The sequence below is a fragment of the Malaclemys terrapin genome, chromosome 3 (assembly GCF_027887155.1).
Source record: "Malaclemys terrapin pileata isolate rMalTer1 chromosome 3, rMalTer1.hap1, whole genome shotgun sequence".
Classification (NCBI taxonomy): Eukaryota; Metazoa; Chordata; order Testudines; family Emydidae; genus Malaclemys; species Malaclemys terrapin.
The window spans coordinates 53,421,737-53,441,842 of NC_071507.1; the positions used below are offsets into that span (position 1 = coordinate 53,421,737).

At 45.1% G+C, this 20,106-nt stretch overlaps 1 protein-coding gene across 1 annotated transcript in view; it reads right to left on the reverse strand.

Annotated features, from left to right (window-relative positions):
- Nucleotides 1-11,055: 11,055 nt before the first annotated feature.
- ACBD3 (acyl-CoA binding domain containing 3) overlaps nt 11,056-20,106 on the reverse strand; it is a 29,656-nt gene continuing 20,605 nt past the window's right edge. The window contains exons 7-8 of the mRNA XM_054022415.1: nt 13,227-13,511; nt 11,056-11,773 (exon numbers count right to left, since the gene is read on the reverse strand). Of these exons, the coding sequence (XP_053878390.1) occupies nt 11,568-11,773; nt 13,227-13,511 (491 nt within the window). The 3' untranslated portion in view covers nt 11,056-11,567. The remainder of the gene's footprint in view (nt 11,774-13,226; nt 13,512-20,106) is intronic.

Here is a 20,106-nt window from a genome sequence, read left to right on the forward strand (position 1 = left end):
GTGGTCTCCAGGGTTGTGGGGGCTCCAGGCACTGATACTGGGTCTGAAGTTAATGGCAGCAGCGCTGTATGGCATGGAGATATCCCATCTCCTAGAACTGGAAGGGACCTTGAAAGGTCATCGAGTCCAGCCCCCTGCCTTCACTAGCAGGACCAAGTACTGATTTTGCCCCAGATCCCCAAGTGGCCCCCTCAAGGATTGAACTCACAACCCTGGGTTTAGCAGGCCAATGCTCAAACCACTGAGCTATCCCTCCCCCCGCATGTCTGAGTCATGTGGACCTTAGAGAAATGGTTTGATCAGAGACAGGAATTCACAAATTTGAATGCTCAGTCCCTTGCGTTTGGCAAATTACTTAATCCCTCTCTGTTTCCCCATCTGTAAAATGGGGATAATGCTACTCCTTTACCTTCTTACAGGTATGATTAGGTAGTTATGGGTAAAATGCCTTGAAGGTGTAAAGCAATGTGTGTTATCAAGATTGGTCAGTCTGGTGACGGTATCTGAAGAATTTTGTATAGCCCTGAGTACCTGCAAGCCAAACTCCTGATAAACAAAAGGGAGACTGACCTTGCTGACATTCATGCGGAAAGGAAAAGGCAAAAGGTAAACAAACAAATGGTGACAGGCTGGCTTTTAAGGATTTGCTATTGACGGAGTTTGCGGTGTAGTTGTAGCTGTATTGGGCCTAGGATATGAAAGGGACGGGCAGGTGAGGTAGGTAATATCTTTTAGTGGACCCACTTCTGTTGGTGAGGGAGACGAGCTTCTGAGCCGCACAGAGCTCTTCATCAGACCTGAAGCTCAGAAGCTCGTCTCCCTCACCAATAGAAGTGGGTCCACTAAAAGATATTACCTCCCCCCCCCCCTTATCTCTCTCGGAGGAGCAGTAAGGAACAGAAGTACTGAAATCTGCCTGTTTCCAAGATAGGATTTTGTAAAGGGACAGTCTTCCCCTTTAACTTGTGTCAAACTTAATGTGTTGGTGTAAAAGGAATGAAACACTAGTGTGGATTTAGGTGGCCAAATCATTCCTGGTGTAACTCCACAGACAGTGGGGATTATACCAGGCCCAGAAAGCTGTTTTAACTTCAGGGCCCAGTCCTGTAGCAGGCTTTTACCCTGGCAAAACACCCACTGAGTCATGGGTAGTAGCATGAATTAAGTGGGTGCAACCTTTCTCCAAGTCTGTGGACCAGGTCAGTGCTGTAGGTTACTCAGCAGGTGTAAGTGGCAAAGTAGTGTACTCAGTGGTGTGCCCAACAAGTACGTGTTCCAGACAAAAGATGGAAGGTGCAAGATAAAATTGCTGTTCTTGTCCACTGTACACATAGGGCTAGATTCTTGTAAGAACCTGAAAGCCAGCATCAGTGGCTAGCAGGGAATGGCCCTTTCCAAAAGGGAATCCCTGAGTGTCAGCACATTCATGCAGTTTTCAGGGGACAGTTCAGCATGTTAAGAATAGAATATCTATACTTTAATGCCTTAGCCTTGAATAACTTCAAATAAGTATAGGCAATTGGTATTAAAAAAAGAAATTGGTTGATTTGTACAGTGCTTTGAATGCAGCTGTGTATAAGTGCAGGTTTTTGGTTTTTTTTTTTTTTTGGTTGTTCCTTCAGTTTCACCCTATTATGTTCACATAGAATGGTCATTCCTTCCCCCGCTGTTTGGGGACATTATTTAAATCTTTATCTCTGGGCTATTAATCTTTGAGCTTCTTGCCCCAAGGGAGAAGCCTTTTTGGTTTTGAATTTGGGAATCCAGTTTTAGGCTTTCTGCCAAAAGAGACTTTTGCACATTTTATTTATGGTTTTAGGCTGGTCTATTTGTAATGTTCTAATCTGTATTTTTACCATAAACTACTCTCTGTATTTCTGGAGTTAGACTGTCCCTCTCCCAATAGATTTCAGAGAGGATTTTGATAGGGACAGCTTGAGGGTGGGAGGAGGTCTCTTTCAATGAGTTAATAATATTGGGCACAATGAGAAAGCAGCTTGATTTGTCTCTGTTACAGGAAAGGCTATTCTTCTTGGAGATGCAATCTTTTATTTTAGAGTGTGTGAGAGAAAACTAAAGTGTTACATTTGTAAACTCACCCTCCAACTCTAATGATTGGTTTTGGAAGGAGTGTTGCACAAACTTCATCTAAATGGGGCACCTAGAGTGATAGGTACCCTAGAAATACCTTATGGACTGTTTGGACTTTGGCTAGTATGTGGCCAGCCTACAGAGCAGAGAGAACCTCCTCCTGCCTCTTTAAGGGTTGAGACTTGTGCTGTCAGGGTTTGACCCTGTACCATTCACCTCAGTTGTCACAGGATCAGGGTTATAGTGAAAATTATCTAGTCATTGCATCTGCCTGCAGTTTCTGGCTCAGTTATGAATGCTAAATGAATCGTCACCCCTTGTAAACACATTCTTGGTTAAAGGACATGGTATCAACACAGGTTCCCATCCTAGGTGTAACTTGGCCCTCCTGCAGGGTTTAAAAATTGACTTTACTGTGCAGAAACTGTCAGCATGCCTGACCCTGAGCCAGGGCAGGTAAGGGATGAGAGGATAGTTCAACATCTTGGCCTATTCAGTCCTCTCTAGGGCAGTTAAGGAGAGGAACATAAGAACTGACCTACCGCATCAGAGCAGTGGTCATTTCCAGTCCACTATCCTGGCTGTGCTGGTAGCCACTAACAGATGCTTTAGATGCAGTTTAAAAGAAGCCCTAAACTTTCCGTTATAGGCTGGCTTATGCCCTGAAGCCATCAGCATTTACTGCTTCTGCAAAATGTTTTATCCTCTTTAATGTAGCTGTTCTAACTATGGAGGCACTAGTGGCAGCTCCATAGTTAAGGCTGAGCGTACATAGATTCAAAATAATATCGGCCATTTAATTGATACTAGTTTGTCTACTAAGAATTTGAGACCAACTCATTATCCATGGGCCAGCCAATGGTTAACAGCTTCTGGGTAGAATCAACTTGAACTGTTCTTCAGCTCCCTTGGGAGAGGGACTGAAAGGTCACTTTCGGGGGCACCTCTGAGTCAGTCACTTCCTTTCAATTTTTAGCCACAATGCTGCACAGTGCATTGTAACCACTGATGTTTATTTCCTGCCTCTTGTATTAACTGGACCTCTGTATAATTACAACATTAAGCAAACATGAAGAGTCCTGCCACGTACAACCATAACCTCAGTAAAATTATCTGCCATGGGAGGTGGTCCATGTACTAAGTAGGTGGATAAAATACACCTTAGTTCTATAGTGCTTCCCATCCAACGAGCTCAAAGCAAATAGCGAATTAAGCTGCCTAGGAGGTGGCTATTGCTAACCCCATTTTACAGTTGGAGAAATAGAGCTAATGTTACCAAGAGCTGCATCCACAGGTATCCTGCCAGCCAGTGAACGCTTCAGCACTGGCCTAGGCTCCCTGTACACTGCATGGACAGAGTTAGGCACCAAAGAAAGGGATTCACAAGCCAGCCTGCTGAGTGGGGAGCTGCCTAAGCTAGGCAGTCGGAAATGCTGAGGAGATCATAGCTGTGACCCCGCGCCTAGATTTAGGTGCCTAAGTCAGCTCAGCCCTTTCTCATGAAAAATGATGGCGCCAGAGGGTATTTCTCAATCTCTCCTAGCGAAGCTGCTCCACTTCAGCCCAATGACTAATTTATACAGAAGGATGGACTTTAGGGATTAGCGCACACTCCCAGGAAACTGTTTTTTCCCAGACATGTCCGGCTTTTTGGTAATCAAACCCCCGTCCGGGGGAATTGCCAAAAAGCTGAACATGGCCGGTAGGGTGACCAGACATCCCGATTTTATCGGGACCGTCCCGATATTTGCTTGTTTGTCCCAGGAAACTGGGAGTGTGCTGGAGCCCGGGAGCGGAAGCACCCAGCCGGGGGTGCAGCGTCTGAGGGCTGCCCGGCAAACCGTGAAGCCGGTACCACTCGGGCTTCGGGCAGCCCCTATGCCTCCGGACCCTGTGCCCCCAGCTGGGCACATCCCCTCCCGGGCTCCGGCTGCTATGCTCCTCCCCTGACTCTTTGGCTCTGTTTAAGAGCCGAGCTGCCCAAGCGCTACCGGCTTTGGGCAGCCCCCTTGCCTCTGGACCCTGCGCCCCCGGAGCCTGGGAGGGGAAGTGCCCGGCCGGCGGCTCAGGGTCCGGAAGCATGGGGGCTGCCCGAAGCCGGTAGCGCTCGGCCAGCTCAGCTTTAAACAGAGCAGAAGAGTCAAGGTGGAGAGCACAGCAGCTGCAAGAGGGGAAGTGCTCGGCCGGCGGTATTTTTCCTGGACATAGGGTGACCAGATCACTGATGGGAACTATTGGGATGCGGGGGGGAGGGAGGGGGAAAGGGGGGCAGCAGAGCAAAAAAAAGCGCTGTTTTGCAGGTGCCGCTGCCCCTCCCCCAGGGCCCCGGACACATGCAGCACGTCCTGCCGCCCCACGGGGAAGGAGCCGCTGGAGCGAGAGGCGCGGGGCTCTGGACCCCAGCAGTGGTGGGGGAGAGCGGCTCAGGGCCACGCGAGTGGGCATGTAAAGTTAGGGTTACCATATTTAGTGCCTCCGAAAGGAGGACACTCCACAGGGCCCCAGCCCCACCCCCGCCCCAACTCCGCCCCATCCCCAAAGTCTCCGCCCCCTCCCCTGCTTCCAGCAAACATTTGAGTCGCGGGAAGCCTGAAGCAGGTAAGGGGGGGTGTGGGGGGAGGAGGCGTGCCCCCCCCGGCCCCGCCGGCCCGGCCCCGCATGTCCCAATTTTCCCGGACATGTCCGGCTTTTTGGGATTTCCCCCCGGACGGGGATTTGGAGCCCAAAAAGCCGGACATGTCTGGGAAAATCCGGACATATGGTAACCCTAGTAAAGTTTATCAGCTGAGGGGGGGACTCCGGCCGGCTCCTCGCCCTGCCCTGTGGGGGGGGGGGGTAGCGTCCCTGTCCCGCACCAGCATGTCTCGCCGGCCGCCACAGGCCAGGTAAGGAACTGAGTCCCTCCCTCCCCCCGGCTCCTCAGCTGAGCGGCATTCCTCCTCCCTCCTAGGCTTGCAGCTGTAATGGAGGGACAAGCCTGGAGGGAGGGGGTGGTGGCCGGCTTCCAGTTCCTGCAGCTAGTGAGTACGGGCACCGGGCGGGCAAGGGGGCTGCTCCCCCAGGAGGGTGACGGGTGGGGGCTCAGCTGAGGAGCCAGGATGAGGGGGGAGGGGGCGACCCGGCTCCTTACCTGGCCTGTGGCGGCCGGCGCGACATGCTGGCGCGGGGCGGGGAGCCGGCCGGGGTCCCATCCAAGCTGATAAACTTTACATGGCCACTTGTGTGGCCCCGAGCCGCTCTCCCCCGCCACTGCTGGGGTCTGGAGCCCCCCTGTCTACCTCCTGGGGGAGCAGCCCCCGGATGTACGGTAACCCTAGTATAGCTTCATTTCGCGGGTGTGGATTTTTCACACCCCTGAGACACATAGCTATCCCATGTAAATTTCTAGTGTAGACCAGGCTTGAGCATGTATACAGAAGCAAGGTAAGCTAGAGGATCACACTGCATCATGGTGCACAATGCAAGAGGCAATTGAAAAGGAGTAGTTACAAGCAGATATTTCTCTTTGGGTACCTGCTAGAGCAGTGATCAAGTTGTACACAGCAGGAATAAATCCAATCAGCTAAGATACAGAGGAAGTTTTCCGCTTTACATTATGTAATTTTAATCCCCCCAAAGCTACATATATTTTTAGCCCTCAGTATGTTTGACATTGTTTCATAGGAAGCAAACAAAAAACAACACCTTACCTCTCATTCACAGCAGTGTCTTGCACAAGTATCTCTTCAGGTAGCAGACTATACAGAAAACCATTTTAATTTTGGTTCAATTATTTACAAAGAAGCATTAGCAGTTGCTGGAGGAATATATATTTTAGGACAAGTTTCTCAATACTAGAACAAGCAACAGAGGGTCCTGTGGCACTTTTGAGACTAACAGAAGTACTGGGAGCATAAGCTTTCGTGGGTCAGAACCTCACTTCTTCAGATGCAAGGGAGCACATTCATGCAGTTTTCAGGGGACAGTTCAGCATGTTAAGAATAGAATATCTATACTTTAATGCCTTAGCCTTGAATAACTTCAAATAAGTATAGGCAATTGGTATTAAAAAAAGAAATTGGTTGATTTGTACAGTGCTTTGAATGCAGCTGTGTATAAGTGCAGGTTTTTGGTTTTTTTTTTTTTGGTTGTTCCTTCAGTTTCACCCTATTATGTTCACATAGAATGGTCATTCCTTCCCCCGCTGTTTGGGGACATTATTTAAATCTTTATCTCTGGGCTATTAATCTTTGAGCTTCTTGCCCCAAGGGAGAAGCCTTTTTGGTTTTGAATTTGGGAATCCAGTTTTAGGCTTTCTGCCAAAAGAAACTTTTGCACATTTTATTTATGGTTTTAAGCTGGTCTATTTGTAATGTTCTAATCTGTTAGTCTCAAAAGTGCCACAGGACCCTCTGTTGCTTTTTACAGATTCAGACTAACACGGCTACCCCTCTGATACTTAATACTAGAACAGTTCTTCTAAATTCATATTTAGAGAGGTTTTAAGCTAATGTTGGGGTAGAAACATTAACTTATATTGCTGAATCATGAGGAGCTTGGACTGAGTTTTTTTTTTTTATTTTATTTTTTTATTAAAGGGACAGAGGGTTTGAAAACCAAACTCTTTAGAAGGGGAATATCTAAATGCAAACATTCCAGCCTTGTGCTAGCACCTGAAAGAAAAGTTTTGTTTTAATTATCCAAGATGAGTGGAGAAAATAAATGGTGTAAAGTTCAGTTGAAATAATTACTCTGACCCTAGCTAAAGTAGTATGTATAACCCCTTGGTGTCACTTATTTTGGAATATCTGACTTCACTTTGCACCAGTCCCATTGCTGGCATTAGGATATGAGTGGGTTGTGTAAGAATTAGCTACAGTGTTTTTTCCCCCACACAAAGCATTATTTCCAAAGAAGCTTTCACAAACTATAGTCCTAAATTACAGAACAACTATGATACTCAGGTAGGGAAGCTATTTTGCATATACAGAAGGGAAGAGCATATATGGCTCATCCCCATAACTATCTGGCTTTCACATTAACCTAGTCTACACCTAGATGTGATGAGAAATACAAATGAACTATGCTGCTTACTAGTATATGTTCTGCTGATCTAAGTTTATTTTATGACTGAACAGCATGAGAATCAGATCTCTCCCCTGTGGACTGTGACAAAAGAGCACAAACTAATTAAGAAAAATACAGTAACTCCTCACTTAACGTTGTAGTTATTTTCCTGAAAAATGTGACTTTAAGCAAAATGATGTTAAGCGAATCCAGTTTCCCCATAAGAATTAATGTAAATGAGGGGGGTTAAGTTCCAGGGAAATTTTTTTCACCAAAAGACTAATTATATTTATATATATATATATAAATACACACACTAAATTTTAAACAAACAATTTAATACTGGAACACAGTGATGATGATTGTGAAGCTTGGTTGAGGTGGAGGAGTCAGACAGTGGGATATTTCCCTTACTGCTAAATGATGAACTAGCAATTGGCTGAGCCCTCAAGGGTTAACTCTCTCACTCTGCAAGGCAGCAGGAATGGAGGGAGATTTTTGCATTTCCCTTAAGTACACTGCCTTGTTAACTAGATCAGCTTGCTGAGACACAGCTGCTGCAAGCTCCCTCCATCCTGGGCCCTGCTCTATGGAAGATGGGGTAAGCAGGGTGCTGGGGGACACCCTGACATTAGCCCCCCCCTTCCTTCCCTCCCCCCGCCATACCAAGGAGTCATCTCAAGGAGCTGCTCCAAGGCAGAGGGCAGGAGCAGCACATGGCAGTGGGGGGGAGGGACACAGCTGAACTGCAGGCAGCTGCTGCACGGAGAGCAGGGAGCTGATAGGGGCTGCTCTTCCTGCAAGCAGTAGACAGGCAGCTGCCAAATGATGTTAGAAGGGAGCATTACACAACTCTTTTAAATGAGCATGTTCCCTAATTGATCAGCAATGTAACAACGAAACAATGTTAACCGGGACGACTTTAAGTGAGGAGTTACTGTCTGGAGGGTAGTCACTGCTATGAAGCACTTGCATGGCTATAGTACAGAACCACAGTTGTTGGGGTACCCTCATGTCACTCCTCAACCCTCCATGTGAGCTGGGGTTGGGAGGTACCACCCTAAGGATTTGGATGTGCTAAAGTAGGATCTAAACTTGATTAAACATGGGCCTTTGAAGGCAGTATACAGATGCACCCTCTGCAGGAGAGCAACCAGCCTGCACAAGTTTTCCCCTTACCATTCACTGCTCTCTGTAGCTGGAAGGGGAGCTCTAGTCACCTTGTTTCTTCATTTCTGTGCCCCTCCTACCCACAAAGACTTGCTCCTATACTGATTTAGGCTGAGTTGTGTCTTCCATGTACACAAGAGTGGAGGCAATCTAGCACATTCTCCCCTTGCTAGGGGAGCAGCTTTCATTCCCCTCTAGACTGCTTTCCTCTTTCTATAGAGATGGGACAAGTATAAAGACAGATAGGATCTGGGGAGAGGGATAACAGAAGGCCATGACTTTCACAGCTAGGCCAAAGCCCTAGGTCATAGTCCCACTGCCATTTAGTGGACGTCCTAGGGAATATTGCCCAGAGAATTCTGAGTAGGAGGGTTGGCAAAACCAATGGAGCAACTAGAACTCACAAATCCTTCCGGTTTTGCTCTCAGCCAGGGTCCGCACATGAACTTTGAGGGAGGCAGCAGCTGGCAAGAGCAGACACAGCTTGAGCAGGTAATGCAGCTTTGGGAGGAAGGGAAAAGAGACCCAGCTGGAATCATCTCTTCCCCCACTAGTCTCCACACCCAGAAGGGGTGACATTCCTCCCATGGGCACTAGGATGTGTGCAGTGCTACTTCCCCATAGCCCACATTGACTTCAGAAAGAAGTTCCAGCAAGGCTTCAGTGCCAGAGCTCAAACAAACCGGCAAAAAGCAGGTACAGTCCCCAGTAGGTGCTGGAGCAGGGACTTGGAGGGAAAAGTTTTAACTGGAGAGACACTGGCTTTGTTTTATACCCTCCTCCCAAAGCAGTTTCTCCTCACCTTAACTGCACTCTGCGAGCCCTTCATGCTCCCTTCCTTTGCCTAATCCACTCAATTAACTTCCACTTAACATTAAAAAAAAAAATTATGGCACAAACATGCTACTTGACACCATCACATTGCTTACTCTGTTAGATCCATGTCTCTAGCGACTTTAAGCACCTCAAGGCAGGAATGGTTGGTGCAGTGTCTAGCACAGGACACCCTAGCCACTCCCAGGGTAATGAAAATACTCATTATGTGCAGACAATCTCCACCCCAGAGGGACATTAACCTTCTCCAATGCACATCCTCAAGAAAACTGTCCACACAGCCTTGTGGTTTTTAATTGATAACCATTAGCATGCGCAGGGCAGTGTATAAGTATAGCAGAACTGAAGAGTAGGGGAGAAAAGGTTGCTGTATACTGTGAATCTTTATAAAAAGGAAAGGCATTTAAAAAAATTTACCATGTTCTACTTGAACAGCCATCTACAGTGGTAAAGTTAATAAAAAGCCAACAGGGTTACAGATAAATGTATTTTAATTAAGATTAAATATATTATTCCAAGGTATTTTAAATCGCACTTGTACTGTACTAAACAGCCAGAGGCAATAAAAAAAGTTCGGAAACTGAAAAGCTCTGCCATCCAACACGCGACAGTAAATGCTGCCATTTATAGCGACATACACCGCTCCCAAGAACAATTATATATATATATATTTTTTTTTTTAGAGAAAAGTCAAACTTTTTTGTATGGACAAAATCTAAATCGAAAACTGGAAGAAATATTAGTGCCTGCCTTTATTTTTTACATTTTTAAATACAGGGTTATTTTTTTAAAAAGCAAGGTACTTTCTAACTCCATGGCCTATATACTGTATGTACACGAGCAGAACATTTTACAAGTGTTTTGGATGGAGCAGCACTAGCTTATGGAGCTATAAGCTGGTAGTGTGTTGCCAAGACAAGTTAAGCATTCTATAGGAGCTTTTTCTCCACAGTTGGTATGAGAAAAAAAGTGAATCATGTACATACAAACCACATATTCAAAACAAACCCCCCACAAACTCCACCATCCCTATTTGTTATGGAACTGTACAAGCTGCAACTAATCAATGGAAATCCTACTGCAATAAGTGATTTGAGAAAGCTGCAACAGTAATCAAGTGCATTACCCATGCAGAATGCGCAGTTCACTTTTACCATACCTGAACCCCCGCTCATCCCTTCAAACCAAAGCTCCATAGAAAAGTGCACTGTTACTGCAGATATGCACCAGATAACCATCTGTATTTGTTTTCAGAGCACAAACTATGAAAATGCTTCAACTGTATCTATGAAATATGGCATTAGAGATTAAAGCTAAAATGTTTAAGGATCTGCAGGGACATTCTGCTTTTCCCTGAAAAACATAATTACAAACTAGAATTAAAGCATGGAGGGTTTGCACACAAGTACCACCAGATTAAACTAAAATGGGTTGTTCCTGGCAGTGATTTCCATAATATTAGTGCAACATTAATCCCTACACTTCACCAAAGTGATTCAGATAATTGTTTAAATGCACTATGTGCAGATTTAGGTTTACAAAAAACACAAAGCAAGAGCTGAGAGTTGTGCAGAAAACTGATTTCACTTTGAAGTCTACCCGTACAGCAAATCAGCAAACAAGATAAGAACTTATTCAGCCCCTGGTTCAGTGTCAGAATCCCACCAGGGCTAGCAGTAGGTGGAGGGGGCATTCAGATTCTGCTTTGTGTCACTAGTTACATGTATTTTCAATTGCTATCCAGGTTATATCTTCCAATTTTGAAGTCAGACAAGGGGCTCCATTTTTACAGTACTGTTGTATTGATCTAGACTATGCAGCCCTACTGAAAACAAATGCCATTCGTCTTTTATTCACTACACTGTTTTAAGAGAGGGAATAAGTTACCTCTTGCATGACGACAGAAGAGAGACAACTTGTTTCAAGTTTTAATGGTGTAAAAATCTGACATTTGAATACAGTTTAAGGGAGAGACTTGCTACATTGCAAATCGTATCTGATTCTGCCCAATAAGGATGAGACCCCCTCTAATAACAAATTACCATAAATTCCCAAAGCACACAGACCAGGCAACACCATACCAACAACTGTTCAGACACTACGTGTTTGTGTGTGTAAGTAACAGTTTGGAGGTTTTGTATATGCAGTTAGTGTGACTTTAGTCTAAGCACTGGCAGCCAGTGATTTCATTGGCTAACCTCTTGATGCCATTAAGGGCTGGGAGATCCTGTGCTAAGCCCAACGTGATCTTCATTACAATTGTGCAGCAGAAAAATCCCAGCTTCTAATGTTAAAGTTCACACACAAACCGTATAGATACACCAGACAGGGTAAAATACAGACTCAAAAGATCCATTATGTTTGAAGAAAATTCCGAATAAAATGATGTCTTCTGCACAGCCCCAGCCTCCGACACTGCAACATCTTTATCTAGTATAATAAACTCTGTAGTAAACTGTTTTTGATCTCCATAATGAGTAGGAGTTGTCAAATTTAAGGAGATAAACTCCTCTCCCTGGGTACTGGTGGCTGCCAGCGTACACTTCTTCGTGACAGTCTCGTCTGTATACAGGCACTATTTCATCTAGCTGAGGCTTGCTGGCATTCTTTTTGGCTTTCTCTTCACTGTTTTCTGTAGTGGAAAAAAATAAAGATCAGTCATTAAATATACTTTATGTAAATAAAAAATAAAAAAATCTTGGCTTGTTTTTTGTTTTGCTAGTCCAACAGGGACCAGGAAGACACAAATCAAAGTTATTTCAGTAACAAAATAAGAGGTATGTTTTAACTACTTGGGAACTTTTTTTTTTTTTTTTTTTTAGGTGGGAGGAGGGAGACTGAGGGACTAAGCATTCATGAGGAAGATTTGAGGTAAGATTTCTAAAATGAAGCAAGGAAATTAGTCTCTATCCATTTTACAAAAATGAACGAGTGGTACTTTGTTGTGACATTATATTTACTAAGAAGGGGAAAACCAGCTTTTAGTTCAGTCTGATCATGGGTTTCTTCATCAATAACGCACTTTATGAATACACTAATGTTAAATGATAAACAGATCCAGGGCCTGATTTCCAAAGGTCTTGAGCCACTACAGCTTCCATTAAAGTCAATGAAGGCAACTGGTGCTCAGCGTCTCAGAGTTGAACCATAAGCAGTTTTACAGCTTCTTGTCAGAGGATCTCAAAGCCCAGCTATTTCAGACTCCTTTCTTGAGAGCTGCTTTTGTTCAAGACCAGAGTTAATAGAACATAATGGAAAGACTCAAGAACTGTTGGCACAGTAAAATAAAGGTTAGCTGAGCTAACTGTTGAACTCCTGACCTACTGTTATTCATGGGAGCTGAAGGACAGCCTATTAAGTGGGGTGGCCTAGCCTAATGACTAGACCACAGCTGGATGAATTAAGGTCATAGCCTGAGGCATTTCCAGATGTGGTTCACTCAGTTGTAAAGTATTCACAGGTCATTTTGTTCACTTGTCTATGCAGAGCAGTTGTGCACCTGCAAGCAAATCCCTGTGCACAATTTTTGCAGGCAGGATATGGTTCTAAAGAGGTGTTAACCTCCTCATTTATTCCAATGGGGTGTTAACTTTCAAAGCCCTACTGCTCTGGGAAGACCCTCTACACACTGAGCATTGTGTGGTACCCTTGCTGTCAGCCCCCATTGCAGCTCTGTTGGGGTGTTGGTGGCAGGACCTCTTTGCTTGGGTGGGTAAGAACACTTCTCTCCCCTCTGGGAATTTCCCCAGCCTGCTTCAGGAGCAGTGGTCTGGACAGGAGGGAGGCTCTATCTTGCCAGAAGGAGGAGTAATAGTGACTCCTCCCTAAGCCATATGGGTGACCCCTGCCAAGGGGTTGTGGGGACCAACACATGTGGATGTAACTAGGGTTATGACTGCCTTAGCCTGGCCCCAGGCAGATGTGGCACTTGAAACAATTATTAACTAAGATTTGGAAGGGACAGATTTCATTTTTAGAGGGACACCAGCTGTGCAGAGCGTGCGCACAAAAAAAGAGAGACCCCCTTACATTAGAGTATGGCCAACGGACATCATTAGAAGCGTATATAAAATAAGCAAATATACCTTCCTCTTCATCCTCATCATCACTGGATTCGCTGACATGCACACTGACTGCAGTGTTAGGGGAGTCTGTCCATTCAAAATATACCCCAAAACCAATGTCATAATTGTCTGTAGCAAACTCCCAGAAGAGATACGACCCCTCTTCGTGAGTCGGTACTCTGACTGTAACCACTTCTCCTCGGCCTACTGTGATCACAGAATCTGCATCCTGTCGGATCTTCTCTTTGAAGTCTTTTATCTGGGGTCGTGTCCACATGGATGGAGCTGCTATCACTGGAACAGATTCTAAAAAGGAGGGAAAAAGCATGGAAGGTGAATGACTTGCCTCTAAAAATACAGCTATTTTAATGTTATGTAATAACATGTCACTTCTGTAAGACATGGCACCACGCAGCCTTTGCAGGACAAGTCTCCAGGTTGCTTCTTAAATTCAGCTTTCATGCTACTACAGGACAATGCCCTTTTAATAGAAGCCTAGCAAACTCACATGCAATACATCGTGAAGCCTGCATTGTAACACTGTACATATTACAAATCTGCCCCTTAGAACTAAGTCTGGCTGAGCGTTTCATTCGATTTGCAACTGCTTGCACATCTAAGCTGACTGACAATACTATCTACCTTTATTTAGGCAAAATTTCATTCCTAAGACATCACTTCAATGCAGAGCAATATGGGTTACTACTTCAGTCAAAGGCACTGCTTCTATGACAGCTACACAAGGTTACTTAAACCCTTTAAACAAATCCTTGAAATGTAACTCCTAAACACACAAGCTGTTTTATTTGATATGTGCTCAGTAGAACTGCTCCACTTTTTTCACATAGGACCCAAAACCCACCCCCCAGTTTCTTGCTAGGGCCTGCCCAAATCTTACAAGGATTTTGGATGAAGGTGGGCAAGTGCCACTGATGAGGCCAGGAATAGTGACAAACAGAACTGGGGCGTGGGGGAGGGAAGCTGGTAGTGGATTGATTTTCCTCCTCCAGCTCCACAGACTCTTACAACAGGGCTGTCCCTGCGAGCCAAGGGAACAGCGAGGAGCTGCAGTCTGGTTGGTTGGAAGGAGGATGGATCTGGATCATGCAGAGAGCAGCAGCGGCAGGCGGAAAGGAGAGAACAAGTTACTCCTTTAGAATCACTCCCTTTAGGCACTTGGTCCTAGTGTCCATGAGAATATGCCCCCCTCCCCCTTAAGACCCACTTGTGCAATCTATCCTATACAGAAAGAAGCTCTGCAACAGAACTTCTACCTTACATTCCTTCCCGCTATGGTCTTGTGTCAGTTATCTTCAGCTGAAGAGGACTGGATGAGGCTCTTTGGAACCCATCCAGCCCTCTCCTAGTTTAGGTACTGGAGTGGCTGAATATTAATCTTTTTTCATAGGAACTGAGCACACTGCCTTTATTCCCAAAGCAGAAGGGATTGGGTAAGGGAGAGAGTGGGCCAAAGAACCAAATCTAGCTCTGACATGGTAGTCGGGAGTACTAACTACAGAGCCACAACCACAATACCAGAGAGAGAAAAAAGCAACAGATAAGTTGCTTACCGTATAGAACTGGGAGTTCTTTGAGTTCTGAGTTCCCCCACCCTTCTGGCTGAGGTGATGGCCAAAAGGAACACAATTTTTATTGATAGGTGATAGATGGAAGATGTTCCTAGTGGTTTGAAGGGTTTTCCTAGTGGTTTCAGAGTGCCGAAAACAAGGTTCAAGTCCCAGTGAAGGCTAGGCTTCCTTACTGGTGAAAAGGTTCTGATTGGGCCTTTCAAGCATCTGTTAGTCAATGGGTGAGTGAACACTGAATAACCATTGAGGGTGGATGGCATGCACTGAATGCTGCCAGGTAGACTCTTATAGGACTGAGCAAGAGCCCAGTTTTGGGTGAGACGATAGCTCAAAATAAGGGGAATATCTGCTGACTCAGATATATGTGTTTCATCTGTATCCATATGGGAAAACACTTCCCTTTGGCTGAACAGTATTCTGGAAGGAATTGTCACTAAGATATTTGTATTGTGTTTGGTTGAACATGCTGTTTGGAGTCATGCCTGTAGGCAATGTAAGAAGAGTCTGGTGAATGGGATAACAAGTGCATGAAGCCATGTGCCCCAGGAGGGAAATACAAGTTTTGAGTGGTGCTCAAGAGTTTTGCATAACCTGGTCTATCAGGTCACTCATGGAGCAAAACCTATCCATTGGTAGATAAACTCTTGCCATGACTGAATCCAGGGTCGCCCCTGTAAAGCCTATGGTGCATGTCAGAGGGAGGATAGATTTTTCCAAGTTTACACTCACTCCTAAAGAGGATAGGTGCTGGAGCATTAATGAGGCCTCTTGTGTCCTCACGAGAAGCAAATAATTGAGGTAAGGGAAGACAGTGAGGCCATTCCAGATGAAGTGAAATGCAACTACCAGGAAGACTTTGGTAAAGACCCTGGGGTGCAGGCAAGGCTGAATAGGAGCACCCTATGTTGGAAATGGTTGGGACCCACCACAAATCTGAGAAACTGCCTGTGGGTGGGGTGAACATCCACATAAAGTATGTGTCCTTCACATCAAGAGCTGTAAACCAAATGTCCTTTTCCAGGAATGAGATTATTGATGCCAATGTGACCATGTGAAATTTCAGTTTATGAAAAAAGTGGTGGAGACTGTAAAGATCAAGAAAGGGTCTCCAATCACCCTCTCTTTTTGGATACAAGGAAGTACACTCAGTAAAAAGCCTTTTCCCTGGTGTTGGAGAGCTACCTACTCTATTGCTTCTTGTTGGAGAAGGGACTCCACTTTCTGCCTGAGAATACTCTTGTGAGAATGATCCCTGAAGGGGCGGTTTCAGAGGAAGCAGAACAGTAAACTTGATTGCTTAGCCAGACTGGATGATGTATCCATTGTTACTGCACTCCAGTTGTTGAAAAACTGCCAAACAACTCCTGAAGGACATGTGGGCACTGGTTAGTGGTGGCATTATTGAGTTTGCAGTTCTTAAATGGACATCCAAAATATCTTTTAGCCAGGGGATGGGACTGAGATGGTACTGAAGATATGGGAGGTACAGGGAAATGAATGAGACTTCTGCATCTTCTGGCTCTTATGAGGAGTATCATAAGATCGCGGATAAATCTGTTAAGTCACTGGTCTAGATTTACAGGGCTGCCTGTGATATTTTCTCTTTGGGGCAGGTGTATATATGACCCTGGCAGACCAACTGCCAGCTCATGACAAGGCCTCACTGAACACTTAAATCCATAGTTGGAAACCGGTCTTGCTTACCTGTGTGTTAGCATTATCAAAATAAATACTGGATGTTAAGTTGATAAGAATGTGTTTAATAATTTATAAAATGCTTATAGGATACTGCATGTATTGTTCTCACTCAACGATACCCTATGTTATACTATAACAGCAAATATTTGCATTGTATTATAGCCCTGTAACTAAGTAACCCATCAAACAAGAAAGAAGCCTTGTGTAATGCAAATGGTCTCTTACAAAGATGTTAAATCCTGTTCATTAAGTGCCAGTGAGCCATTGTGCTAGATCAAGGATCAACGACTAAATGCATTCTTCCTCCCACCTCTCATGAAGAAGGGACCTGTGTAACAACTGTTGCTGTCAGCTGGGTTTCTGAGAGAAGAAGCTATACATATGGACACAAGGAAGAATTCTTCATCTCTGGACTGTTTGGATTCTAGCAGGGCAGAATAAAGAAATGAGAAGACGGAATTCCCCAAAGTTACTCTCGGTAGCCCTAAAAGGCTTACGGGAAGCTGGCAGTTTCTAATTCCAAAAAGTAGCAGAGACGTAGTAAACTCTCTCACCTGTATATGTATTTTTTACCTGCTTTAACCTTTCAATAACACTCATTCCTTTTTCTTACCTTCATTTCTTCCTTAGTTAGTTTACTTTAGAACTGGATACCAGTTGTCGTCTTTGGTGTGAGAGCTGGTATGCAAATCAACTTGGGTGAATGACTGGTCTCTTGGGACTAGATGTAACCTGAAGGTTCTGTGATTTTTGGTGTGATCACTTATCACATAGTCCAGCTTGCCTGGGTGGCGAGATAGCGTCTAATGGGACTGTGTGACTGTTGTAAGACTATTGTAGTACTTTGGGAATTCACATTTGGTACTGGGTTGACTAATCTAATTATAGAACATACCACCAGTTGAAGTGTCTGCCCTGAGGTTGGCACTCACGTTCGTGAGTCACTCCAGACAGCATGACAGTACAGATTCCCAGGGAGTGAAGGGTGGCTCTGGAGTCCTTCAGAGTAAGGACTTATTTGTCTTCTCATTGAAAAAATGGGCTTAGTTGAAAGGCAAGTCCTCTACAGCGTTTTGCACCTCCCTGGAAAATCCTAAGCTGTCTAGCACATTATAATGGCTGTTAACATCGACCTTGATAATGTGTCTGTGGCATCAACCACTGATAGATGTGTGGTTCTGGCCACCAGCATATCTTTTTCAATAAGTGCTTGAAACTAAGCTCTGTCTTGCTATGGCAGTTCGTCCACAGTCTGTAAACTTGGAATAGTTCAGATAGTCATACTTAACCAACAGTGCTTGATATTTCACTATTCTGAACTGAAGGCTAGTGGATGGGAATACCTTTCTTCCCAACAAGCCTAGACATTTAGTCTCCTTGTCAGAAGGATTTTGAATATTGTCATCTAGATTCTCGACGGCAGCCTGATGACCAGAGTTAGGTATGCGATTGGTAAAAAGAAATTTGGCTCCCTTGGCTGGAATGAAATATTGTTCCTCTGCCTTTGTAGGGGTGGGGTGCATGTGGCTGGTACATGCCAGATTGCTTAACAGGTTCATTAACTAGAAGTGCTATTTGACCAGATCCAGTAGTTTGCAGTATATCCAAGAGTTTGAGGGATCTGGTCCTCTCCTAAGATGATCAGGAATTCCTTTGTCAGTCTGCACAATCATTCTTGGAACTGTTTCTGGTCATCTGGAAGGGATGGAGACACTGGAATGACTACATCAGGAGATGAAGATGACAATCTTGTCATTACCAGCAGAACCGATTAAATCAGATCATAATCTTCCTCTTCCATAGGGTCACGAGGAAGCTCTAAATGTTCCCTTGGAGGGGAATGGTGGAGTGACTGCCTAACAGGACAAACAGGCTCTGCATCTGGGTCCCATATTCCCCAGTTTGACCAATAAACTGGGTCAGGAAGGGGTTGCAGAGGTCCTCAATGCATGGGGTACCACCAGTCCAGAGGTAAATGCTGAGGTGGAGGTTGGTACCAGGAAGCTCTGGATTTTTTGCCTGAGCTAGATTTCCTTGGGGGAGGTGATGGTTCCTCTGGGGGTTTCAGATACTCCCAAGGAAGAGAAATTTGGGTACGGATTCATCAGTGATACTAACAGTTGTAATGGAGGAAAAGCCAGATTGATAGATGGAAGAGGGGACAGACTTCTGCCATAGCCAACATCCCCTTGTAGAATTAAAATCTCCCTAGTGAGAGAAGGTCCAGATGATGGGGGAAATTGAGGCGTGGGAAGAGCAAAAAACATATTCTGGTGTAGTATAAGTCTCTGCCCGCTCCCTGGGTGTGAAGGGTCTGATCTGCTGGTGCTAACGGGATTGGAGGACGGAGGCGCTGTGTGAGACAGGAAGGTACCATCAGTGGTTGAGGCTCTGGTCAGGTGTTCCTTGCTGGAATTGATGTATCCTGATGTTTACTCCTCGGGGAATTCTGCACCACTACGCATGTGCATAATTCATGTGCTACTTATAATTTATTTATTTATTTATTTATGCAGAAAATAAGCTTCTGCTGGAAAGTTGCTGCCATTCCACCTTTTGCCCAGCAGAGGCGCTGTGGCGCTAGAACAGCCGGGTAGGCAAGAGAAAGCCTGCCTTCTTCATAGCGCCTGTTGGGCCAGGCCAGGAGACAGGGAATATGGGGAGACAGTGTGGGGCTGCTGAGGGGCCAGATAGCGGCTAATGAGGGACAATAGACTGGGGCAGGGAAGTGCCTGGAGTGGGGGCACAGTGACACATGGGGACAGGGACAGATATGCCTGACTGAATGGGAGAGGCTAGGGGTCAGACAGGGTCTGCATGGGGGAAGCTCCCTAACAATCCCTCTTCCCCCTCCCCCCTAAAAAAAACCCAAACCTGTTCCATACTTTTCCCACCCATACTAAACAACCCTCCAAGTTCACACCCAGGCTCCTTCCCAGCAATTACTTCCCTCTCCCTCAATTCCTCCATTACCCCTGACTCCCCAAAGCCTTTGCTCTGCTTCTGAGGGGTGCAGGAAATACAGTTCTGTATTGTAGTTTAAATGAATTATTACTCAGAGCTCTGTATTAATATGCCTAGAAAGGAATCTATTTGTTAAAAAACATTTCCTGAATCTTTTTCGTTGTCTGTATTATTACAGACATACTTGCTGACAGGTATATTGAAATAAATTACCAAAATAATTGAAACTGGTGTGATTATATTGTATTTGACAAATAAAATATGCAGAATATTAAAATATTGTGTGCATAGGTTTTTTTGGCACATAATTTTTAGGTTTTGGCCCAATTCCCCCCGTAGATGTTTTAGCTTGGACAGTACCAGTGAAATTGGTGTCACTGGTATGGGGTCTGGTACTGAAAAAGCCCATAGAACCAGGGCTCTAGTGTCATGATCTTGGGACCGCAGGATGATCTAAGTCCTTACAGGCTGAATAAGCAGACTTGCTCAATTTAAGCAGAGATGCATTGGTCATCTGAAGCACAGTTAGAGGAAGACCTGCTCTTAGGCATTTCCTGCCTGCTGACAAGGGTCTGTGGGTATGGATTCCCTCACACCAGCATCAGAACTCATTGTGGGAGGCATTGTGGCCTCGTGGTCTTCTCCGTGAG